Source organism: Lemur catta, chromosome 19, assembly GCF_020740605.2.
Source record: "Lemur catta isolate mLemCat1 chromosome 19, mLemCat1.pri, whole genome shotgun sequence".
NCBI classification, from domain to species: domain Eukaryota; kingdom Metazoa; phylum Chordata; class Mammalia; order Primates; family Lemuridae; genus Lemur; species Lemur catta.
In genome coordinates this window covers 17,985,411-17,995,750 of record NC_059146.1, presented here as the reverse complement: position 1 = coordinate 17,995,750, position 10,340 = coordinate 17,985,411, and the positions used below count along the sequence as shown (strand labels likewise).

The 10,340-nt window shown below is 57.8% G+C and overlaps 2 protein-coding genes across 6 annotated transcripts; one reads left to right on the top strand and one right to left on the bottom strand.

The window, feature by feature from the left end:
• Positions 1–346: 346 nt before the first annotated feature.
• On the top strand, positions 347–6,462 carry TRIM28 (tripartite motif containing 28). The gene is made up of 17 exons (XM_045532898.1): positions 347–978; positions 1,290–1,402; positions 1,638–1,770; positions 3,215–3,350; positions 3,428–3,544; positions 3,625–3,739; positions 3,863–4,009; positions 4,111–4,225; positions 4,306–4,412; positions 4,508–4,544; positions 4,638–4,683; positions 4,770–5,022; positions 5,117–5,436; positions 5,519–5,639; positions 5,725–5,811; positions 5,896–6,033; positions 6,122–6,462. The coding sequence occupies exons 1-17, from the start codon at positions 648–650 to the stop codon at positions 6,296–6,298; spliced, it is 2,493 nt and encodes an 830-aa protein (XP_045388854.1). The 5' UTR covers positions 347–647; the 3' UTR covers positions 6,299–6,462.
• Positions 6,463–7,261: 799 nt separating this feature from the next.
• CHMP2A (charged multivesicular body protein 2A) lies at positions 7,262–9,931 on the bottom strand. 5 transcript variants are annotated; one of them, XM_045532896.1, is made up of 6 exons: positions 9,789–9,928; positions 8,986–9,177; positions 7,927–8,106; positions 7,724–7,854; positions 7,583–7,644; positions 7,262–7,471 (listed from the first exon to the last, which is right to left on the bottom strand). In XM_045532896.1, exons 2-6 carry the CDS (start codon positions 9,151–9,153, stop codon positions 7,344–7,346), a joined length of 669 nt encoding a protein of 222 aa, XP_045388852.1. In that variant the 5' UTR covers positions 9,154–9,177; positions 9,789–9,928; the 3' UTR covers positions 7,262–7,343. The 5 variants fall into 5 exon arrangements, with proteins under 5 accessions (XP_045388852.1, XP_045388851.1, XP_045388847.1 ...); XM_045532895.1 differs by having other exon boundaries at positions 8,986–9,199; positions 9,789–9,927; XM_045532891.1 differs by having other exon boundaries at positions 7,262–7,644; positions 8,986–9,199; positions 9,789–9,931.
• Between the last annotated feature and the right edge of the window lie 409 nt (positions 9,932–10,340).

Sequence of the window (10,340 nt, the reverse complement as noted above, 5' to 3'; positions counted from 1 at the left end):
GTGACGCAGCGGCTGGAGACGTCTCCCGGCTGGCCGAAGGGGCGCGGAGCGAGGTGGAATGCAGAATGCCCACGCGCTTGGGCACACAGTGGCCTGCCCTGGTGCAGTCTGGAGTTGGAGCTGGGGGAGAAATCACGTTCTAGGAACAGCGCACACGCCCCGCTCGAGGATTAAATTGCAGCGGTGACATCACGGAGGCCCCGCCCCCACCGCACGAGCCGCGCCGAAGTAGGGTTGGTGGTGGGAGGGCCCGGCCGGGCCGAGCGGCTGGGGCCCCGCCTTCGAGCGTGCGGTGCCCAACGCGCGTGCGCGGCGGCGTCGGCGCCAGTTATTTCTGTCCCGCCCCCCGGCCGCGGCTCTTTCTGCGAGCGGGCGCGCGGGTGAGCGGCTGTGGGTGTTGCGTGTGGTGCGGGTCTCGGCCGTGGCTGAGGCGGAAGCGCGGACGGCCCCGTCTGGAGGCAAGCAGGTAGCAACCGGCCGTGCCTCGGCAGCGCCCCGCTTGCAGCGGGCAGCGGCCCAGGAGGCGCGTGGCGGCGCTCGGCCTCGCGGCGGCGGCGGCGGCCCAGCCGTTGGCAGTGAGCGCGTCTGCGCCTGCGCGGCGGGCCCCGTTCCCCTCCTCCCCCCCGGGCGCCCCCGGCGGCGTGTGAATGGCGGCCTCGGCGGCGGCGGCGGCCTCGGCGGCGGCGGCCTCGGCCGCCTCTGGCAGCCCGGGCTCGGGCGAGGGCTCGGCTGGCGGCGAGAAGCGCACCGCCGCCTCTTCGGCCGCGGCTTCGGCCTCGGCATCGTCGCCCGCGGGGGGCGGCGGTGAGGCGCTGGAGCTGCTGGAACACTGTGGCGTGTGCCGGGAGCGCCTGCGACCCGAGAGGGAGCCGCGCCTGCTGCCTTGCTTGCACTCGGCCTGCAGTGCCTGCCTTGGACCCGCGGCGCCCGCCGCCGCCAACAGCTCGGGGGATGGCGGTGCGGCTGGCGACGGCGCTGGTGAGTACGGAGTGGCTGGGGGCCGCCCCTCCCCCCACTTCCAGGTTTTGATTGCATCTCGCTGCTGAGATGGGGGTGCATCTGCGCAAGGGGGTGGGGGCCTGGACAGGGCCTTGCCTGATCGTGCACGGGGAATGGGTTCGGGACCCTGCATGGGACGAGGGTCTGGGCTGAGCACTGAGATGGGGAGTCTGACTTCAGCTGGAGGAAAGACGGCTCAGGGAGGGGAGGTGGTCGGGGCCCAGTAAGGGGATGAGGGCACAGCCTGGATAGGAGCATACAATGGTCTCACACGCTCCTACTGTTCGCAGTGGTGGACTGCCCTGTGTGCAAGCAGCAATGCTTCTCCAAAGACATCGTGGAGAATTACTTCATGCGTGATAGTGGCAGCAAGGCTGCCACTGATGCCCAGGATGCTAACCAGGTGCGTCGTACCTCAGCTATCCCTAGAAGGTCTCTGGCTATGGGGAGGGGGCATCTACCCAGGAGGAGCTTGGCACCAAGTTCCAAGATGTTACTCTTTCCACTCTCCTAGGCTTTGGGTGGGTTGCCTAGTCTGGGTCAAGGGACCAACCTTAATTTCAGGTTGTGTTTCCTGGGATGTAAATGTGGACTTAACAGGTTGTCCTGCCTTCTCTGACCCTGCCTTTGCCTGGCAGTGCTGCACGAGCTGTGAGGATAATGCACCGGCCACCAGCTACTGCGTGGAGTGCTCTGAGCCGCTGTGTGAGACTTGTGTGGAGGCGCACCAGCGAGTGAAGTACACCAAGGACCACACTGTGCGTTCCACTGGTATGTGAGGCCTAGGCCGCTGTTGCAGATGTTCTCCTATATGTGCCTTGAGCTTGTTATAATATTGGTTGAGTCTGATGGATGGGTCTTAGAGTTATTCTCTAAGGGGTGCCATCTGAACGGTCTATAGGCTGAACTCCAAAAGCAGGGAGTCTGGGGTTCTGTTGTGCAGTCTCTGGGGTTCTAGCTGGGAGGGGAAAGGCCATGAGCAGGGGAGGCACAGGACACCTTGGCATGCTGCAGGGGTACAGAGGGTTCCAGGAGGCTCATGGGGGAAGCTCTCAGGGTCCTGGTGGTGGAGGGCTCAGTGTATGCAGGAAAGGAAAAAAAGGCATGATGTGAGGAGCTTACCAGATCTGGGGTTCTCTGGTACCTGGCTTAAGATTCTTCTCTGGACTGTGACACTTCAGGACAGGGCTTCTTGACAATCTTTACATGTCTCCTTGAATTGTCAGTGATGGTGAGTTCTGGAAGTTTGTGTTAGCTATGACTTGTTAGCAACCTATCCAAAGGTTAGTTAGGTATTTACAGTTTTTTTTGGGCTGTCTTTGGTGTGGAAAGAGACTTGAGAGTCTCCTGAGGTAGCTGTGCTGTGATTCCTCCCATCCCACTGGACAGCATTGGTGGGAAGATGGGGATGGAGGTGGTGGCTGTGGTGCCTGAGGAACCAGGAGGATGGGCAGAGGTCTACAGGGTGCCTTACATTCCAGAGCTTGCAGGCAAAGGTAGGGTGCAGGAATGGGTGGCATTGGGGAAGCCAAGGCCTGGCTTACCTGTGTCCTGACACTACATGTTACAGGTTTGTTTGGTCCATTGGGGACCAACGTGCCTGATCAGCTTTTAGTGTAGAAACAGGCTTTGGAGGTTACTGGTGTATTGGTCTTCTGTGGCATTATTCTGAGCACCTGGATCCTGCTCCAGAGAAGGGGCCTGATACCATTCTGAGGGTCCTGGTCTGACATCTCATTTTTACCAGTCTGAGAAGACTCTGTAAGATTTCTTCTGGGCCCTTGGATTGGAAGATACCCTGGAGTTTTGTTAGTAGAGAGGTTACCATGAACAGAGGAGAAAGGGTTTCAGGTGGAGAGTGGTTTGTAGGCAGAATTCTGAGTTTCCCCACTTGGAGAAGTATTCACTAGAGGGCATGGGAATAATCTTTTTTTGCCACAGGCTGTCACCCTTATCCTTTATGCTGTCACCACCAGAAGCTGGAAGGAACTGGGGATGTTTCTCTTTGCTAAGCTGGTGCAAGAGATTCTAGGAGCAAAGATCTGGATTTGTAGGCCTGTGCTTTGCCCTGGCCACTACCATGTATCCTGTAGGTCTTCCCAGTAGGTGGCCCAAGGTTGCAGGAAAGGGTGGAAATGAGGCCCCAAGCTCTATCTGCTGCCTGAGTTGTGGGTGGCCAAGGACAAGGTCCAGCCTTACGGTTTGCACTCCCTAGGGCCGGCCAAATCTCGGGATGGTGAGCGTACTGTCTATTGCAACGTACACAAGCATGAACCCCTTGTGCTGTTCTGTGAGAGCTGTGACACTCTCACCTGTCGAGACTGCCAGCTTAATGCCCACAAGGACCACCAGTGAGTCCCAAGGCATGGTGGGTGGGTGGGACCTGTTTCCAGGTTCAGCACCCAGGCCCATCTCTGTCTTCTCTCAGGTACCAGTTCCTAGAGGATGCAGTGAGGAACCAGCGAAAGCTCCTGGCCTCACTGGTGAAGCGCCTTGGGGACAAACATGCAACATTGCAGAAGAGCACCAAGGAGGTTCGCAGCTCGTAAGTATGGGTGCCAGGGCTGTGGGGGTGGTTCTAGGCGAGACCCTGCTCAGCTTGACCTGCCCTGCCCTGCCCCCTAGGATCCGCCAGGTGTCTGATGTACAGAAGCGTGTGCAGGTGGATGTCAAGATGGCCATCCTGCAGATCATGAAGGAACTGAACAAGCGGGGCCGTGTACTAGTTAATGATGCCCAGGTAAGCCTTGGGTTGGCAAGAAGGTCCCGGGGCCCCCTCTGCTGGTTCCTGACACTTTCCAGAGTGGGGAGGGATTCTGGTACTCTGTCCTCCTTGCTGATAGTGCACCCTTTGCAATTGCAGAAGGTGACTGAGGGGCAGCAGGAACGCCTGGAGCGGCAGCACTGGACCATGACCAAGATCCAGAAGCACCAGGAGCACATCCTGCGCTTTGCCTCTTGGGCTCTGGAGAGTGACAACAACACAGCCCTACTGCTTTCTAAGAAGTTGGTGTGTACTTCTGGGCTCCCAGGTGGTAGGCTCCAGTGGGTGGCCCCCAGCTCCCTGGAACCTTATTCATTTCTTGGTGTGCTGTTGCCCCACCCCACCAGATCTACTTCCAGCTGCACCGGGCCCTCAAGATGATCGTGGATCCCGTTGAGCCACATGGCGAGATGAAGTTTCAGTGGGATCTCAACGCCTGGACCAAGAGTGCTGAGGCCTTTGGTGGGTCCGTCTTTTGCCCCAGCTCTACTGTGTTACCACCCTAGGTGCTGCACATACTTAATGCTATTTTCTTCTCACAGGGAAGATTGTGGCAGAGCGTCCTGGCACCAACTCAACGGGCCCTGCACCCATGGCTCCTCCGAGAGCCCCAGGGACCCTGAGCAAGCAGGGCTCTGGCAGTGGCCAGGTGAGCAGGGGAGAAGAGCCAGGAAAGGAGGGGGCAGGGCAGGAGGTCCCATGGGGTTCCTACCCCACTGAGGGCCACCTGTTCTCTGTTTGCAGCTCATGGAGGTACAGGAAGGCTATGGCTTCGGGTCAGGTGAGCGGGTCTGCCTAGTGGGTGTGGAAGGCCTTAGTAAGTGTGCTGTGTTCATCCCAACTTGCTGGTCACTTTTTTCTGTCTTCTAAGCAGATGATCCCTACTCAAGTGCAGAGCCCCACGTGTCAGGCGTGAAGCGGTGAGTGTGGCAGTTCCCTAGGGTGGAAGATAGGTAGGGATGGGGATAGATGGAGGGTAAGGGTTCACATCAAGTTGCACCTACAGATCCCGCTCGGGTGAGGGTGAGGTGAGCGGCCTCATGCGCAAGGTGCCACGAGTGAGCCTTGAACGCCTGGACCTGGACCTCACGGCTGACAGCCAGCCCCCAGTCTTCAAGGTCTTCCCGGGCAGCACCACCGAGGACTACAATCTTATTGTTATTGAGCGGGGCGCTGCTGCTGCAGCTGCTGGCCAGCCCGGGACTGCGCCCCCAGGAACTCCTGGTGCCCCACCGTTACCTGGCATGGCCATCGTCAAGGTGAGCCTGACCGAGGGAACCATGATTACAGGATGACAGCTGTCACCCAGGTCTGGACCCTGTTGAACAACACTCTTCCCTTATCACCTTGCAGGAGGAGGAGACAGAGGCTGCCATTGGAGCCCCTCCTGCTGCCACTGAAGGCCCTGAGACCAAACCTGTGCTGATGGCTCTGGCAGAGGGTGCTGGTGCTGAGGGCCCCCGCCTGGCCTCACCTAGTGGCAGCACCAGCTCAGGCCTGGAGGTGGTGGCTCCTGAGGGTACCTCGGCCCCAGGTGGTGGCCCAGGCACCCTGGATGACAGTGCCACCATTTGCCGCGTCTGTCAGAAGCCAGGTGACCTGGTCATGTGCAACCAGTGTGAGTTTTGCTTCCATTTAGACTGCCACCTGCCTGCCCTGCAGGATGTGCCAGGGTGAGTGCAAGGCTGGGTGGGGTCTGGGCAGAGCATAAGGGGCTGGGCAGGGTCCTGTGCAGCCCTTTACTCTTCCTCCCAGGGAGGAGTGGAGCTGCTCACTCTGCCATGTGCTCCCTGACCTGAAGGAGGAGGATGGCAACCTCAGCCTGGACTCAGACAGCAGTGGTGTGGTGGCCAAGCTCTCACCAGCCAACCAGCGGGTGAGGGCCGGGGCTGCTCAGGTTGGGGTAGCTGTAGGTTTGATGGGATTGCCCAGAACTGTGACATTTGTTGCACTGTCTATAGAAATGTGAGCGTGTCCTGCTGGCCCTGTTCTGTCATGAACCTTGCCGCCCCCTGCATCAGCTGGCTACCGACTCTACCTTCTCCTTGGTGAGTCCTAGGACAGGAGAGAGAAGAAGGGGTGGTGACTGCTGGGCCTCACCCTCAACCTGTATATGTGGTCTCTGCCTGCAGGACCAACCTGGTGGCACCCTGGATCTGACCCTCATCCGTGCCCGTCTCCAGGAGAAGTTGTCACCCCCTTACAGTTCCCCCCAGGAGTTTGCCCAGGATGTGGGCCGCATGTTCAAGCAGTTCAATAAGTTGACTGAGGTGAGCCTGTGGAATGGGGGGCTGTGGGCAGGTGGATATTGTGAAAGAGCCAGGACCCACCTACCCACCACATCCCTGCTTGGCCCAGGACAAGGCGGACGTGCAGTCCATCATCGGCCTGCAGCGCTTCTTCGAGACGCGCATGAATGAGGCCTTCGGTGACACCAAGTTCTCTGCTGTGCTGGTGGAGCCCCCGCCGCTGAGCCTGCCTGGTGCTGGCCTGAGCTCCCAGGAGCTGTCTGGTGGCCCTGGTGATGGCCCCTGAGGCTGGGTCCCCCTTGGCCAGCCCAGCCTGGTTCTGTTCTCTGTCCTGTCACCCCACCCCCACCCCTCTGGTGGCCTGACTCCCACTCCCTGGTGGCCCCATCCCCAAGTCCCACACGATAAATGGTTTTTACTTCTGTGGATTTAATAAAAACTTCACCAGTTCTTCAGGCTCTGGCTGGTTGGGGGCTGCAGTCTTGGGGCCTGGTCTCTGACTGCATCACCTCACCCTCATCAAGCACTGGTGGCCCTGAGAGACTTTTGCCCCCAGCCTGCCTGAACCTTTGTGGATGCCTAGGGAGTGAGGAAGAACATCCTTCCTGGACCTTTATTGGTGTTGGGAGGGTCAGGCATGGTAAAGGATGCACATAATAGAGGTTGTCAGGAATCTTGTGGATGGGTAGGCAGGGTGAGGCCCCTCAGGTTCAGTGGCCACTCTTATCAGCTATTTCTCATCAGAGACCTCCCAGGTACAGTTTTGTCCTTGTCATCGTTCCTTGCTGAAACAACTGACACTATTATTCCTGTCTTAATGACTCTTGGCTACTCTCCAGCTGAGCCTCAGTGGGAACCCCAAGTTAGACTGGCCACCCCTTGCCCCCATTTGCTGGCCTGGACCATCCTCAAGTGTTCTTGGTAACCCATCGCTGGACCAGTGTTGGGCACTGCAACCTGGCACATGGGGGCTTAGACTCCCAAGGTGTTTGGAGGAGCTCACCATGTTGGGAGTAGAGGCTGGGAATGGGTGCTGGAACTAGGTGCACAGCTGACCTTAAGCCACCAAGCCCTGAACATCCCAGGTGGACTTGATTTGTTACCCCTAACCCCAAACTCCAACTAATCTGGTATTTAGCTTACGCCAAGTGCTGCTTTACTGAGCTCTGCCCAAGTAACTCCTGTTCTTAAACCCCAGGGACACCAGCCTGGTCCCACATGAGGCTAGTAGTTACACAGGCCCAGAAACTAGTGTTCAATTTCTTTTATTACAGAGGGGTCTTGGTAACAATCCTGGGCATCCACTGGTACCCCTCGAGTGGTGGGGGCAGTCAGTCCCTCCGCAGATTCTTAAGCCGCTCCTCCAGGTCTGCGTCAGCATCAGCCAGGGCTGAGGCTGCAGCCTCTGCTTTTTTCCCACCAGCAGCCACACTGAGTGAGCCTCCAGTTGAGGGGAGGTCTGTAGGGAGAAAGGGAGGGGTAGGGAAATGGGAGTAATGTGGGGAGAGGGACAGTTGGGCTGTTGCTGGGCCTGGGGTGGGAAGTGGAACCTCCTTTTTGGGGCACTCACTTGACAGCTCATCTGTTAGGCTCAGTCCCAGCTCATCCAGGACCTGGGACACAACAGCATCACTAGGGAAGAGATAAGGAACCTCTTGTGAGAGCTATATGCGATAGTGAGGGCAAGGCAAACATCTCAGTTACCCCATACCTCTCCTCTTCATCTTCCTCGTCACCCATTGCATCATCGATGGCATCGTTCATCATCTCTTCCTTCATGTCCATGATCTCTGCCTGCCGCTCAAACTCCATCATGATCTTCTGAATCTGGGGCAATTTCAGCTGAAAGGGGGAGTGTCAGACTGGTAGTCATGGGTCAGGTGGGGTGGGAAGAGGGGATTAGGAGAAATCTACCTGTCTGTTCATGGTGCCCATGGCCTTGGTGACACCTTTCATGGCTTGTGCCATTGAGTTGTTTGACTTCAGTGTCTGGATCTTGAGGGACACAGCCTGGATGTTGGCCCGCATCAACACAAACTTGCGCACATAGCGCCGGGTGCGCACCAGGTCTTTTGCCATAATGCGCACAGCATCCTGTGGAGTAGACAAGGGTATCAAGGACACTGCAATGGTGCAGTTGTGTTGCCCCCATTCCACCATTGTCACTGAAGTCTCCAGAGACCTTATGTGGGTTAAGGCAATAGTCATTACTCCCTCTTCCTGACTCACCCTCCTACCTCATGGGCCACCACTCCCTGGACTCCTTTGTAAGGTCCTTAACTCTTGATCCCTAAATGCTGGCGGGTAGGCCTGGGCTCACTGCTATACGTCACTCCCTTGACTCAACAAAATTCCTCAATTTCTATCCCCAGCCTAAACAAAAAAAATCTGCCTCTTAACGCTGCCTGACACAGGTTCACACCTTGATGCTATCCAGAATTACATACAAACCTATCCAAGACTGAGCTGTTGAATCCTTGCCCATTCCAAGAAATGGCACCTCCTGCCCAGTTGTATAGGCAAAAACCCTGTTACCCATTTAACGGTCTGTTCTTTCTCAATGGTTTCCTTACTGGTTCTGGCTGTCTTTGGCTTCTTACAGCCTTGTGGTTAACCTTTCAACTCATTTCCCACTATGGTCCACAATTCTGAGTTGTCAGGCCTGTGCCTAACCCTTGAAGCTCACCAGTGGCCTGCCATTTTGCTGAGGCTCTCTCATCTGACATTAGCTGCTCTGTTTGCTTGACACACTCCCCTGCCCAGATCTGCAGTCCCACTTGGCCTCACTCAAACCTTGGCTCTCCTATCACTTCCTTGGAGGTGGTCTTCCAGACCCCGAAATGAGGAAAGCTCCACTCGCCCTTCGTTCATTTTCCTTGAAGCACCTGTCTTTTGGGGTCCTATCTGTCTTGTTTACTGCTACTACAGCAGTGCCTGAGTGATGGCACCTTGCCCCTGACTATCCGAACTCACCATCTGGCCCTGTTTAGCCATCTTCTTGATGTCTGCAATGATTTTCTTTTCCTGGGTCTCTAGCTTTTGTCGCTCGCGGTCCAGCTCCCGCATGGCGCGGTTCAGGGCCCGCTGGTTCTGCCGCAGCAGTTCCTCTGGCGTCTTCCGGCGCCCGAACAAAAGGTCCATGGTAGTAGGAGCCCACTGACAAGCCTGAGACAGATAAGAGGCCTACCTATGGGGCGTGGGGGACCAAAGGAGAAGAAGCAGAGCGGGGTCACGGAGGCCTTAAGAAATGGGAAGGGGCAAACAGGGATAGGAGGCATGAATGAAGGGCTAAAAGGAAACAGCTGAGAACATTGGGACTGCCCTGGGGACACAAAAGGGACAGCTAGACCTGAAAGCCATCCATCGTGTGCTGGCCGAAGCCGTTCCTTCATCACCATGCCCCCACAGAGGTTAGGGCGTGGAAGTTAAGCTTCTCTCTCCAGACTCAGGGGTGAGGCTGGAGGTGGAGGTGGGCATGAATGGGTGAACTGGAGCATTTGGGGCCGTGGGGGACCTCCGTGCGAAGAACAGGGTGGATGTGGGGGCTCTTGAGAATTGGGAGGTGTCCCTGGGTGAGGGGCACCTGGGTGAGGAGAACACAGTTGTGGGCACTGGGCACCCTGTACATCAAAGGCAAGGCGGGGTTGGGGACCCTGATGGTGAGGCCAAAGTCCCAAGGAGAGGCAAGGCAATGGACGCCCTGGCGAAGAGAAACCCTCGTCTAGCCGCCGCCCGCGCGCCCGCCCGGGATCCGCGGTCCAGCGGAGGCCACTCACCGGAGACGGGACGGGGACCCGTTTCCGCTTCCGGGTCACGCTCCTCTTGCTCGAATACCCCGTGCGCCCCCCAACGAAGTCCCCTCGGCTCTGTCGCCCCTGCCGCCGCCGCCGTTTCCGGATTAAACGACCTGACGTCACACACCCCGCTCACACCCGGAACGCTGGGAGGCGGCAGAACCCGCGCACGCATGCGCCCTGGAGCAGGCCGGCGTCCGAGCGCATGCGCACCAGCTTAGGTTTCTCTACGGAAGGTCCGAAGGTGTTCTACGCTGAGTCCCACCCGAGTGACCCGATGCAGACCCTGATTCGGATCCCGGACAAGGGTGGTGTACCTTTGGGCGCCTTCCGCCCAGTCACCCCGTAGATCCCACATACATGTGAGAGCCTAGATCATCTGTGGTGCTCTGACTTCTGAGGCTTCAGAGAGTGCCAGGCAGGAACTGCCTCCTCCACTTTGGTTGGCTCCCTCATGCCAAAAAGGGGCAAAGCTGGAAATGGTGCGTACTTTTCCCCTATGCTGGCTTATTGGGAAGGACGTCAGTGGTCACT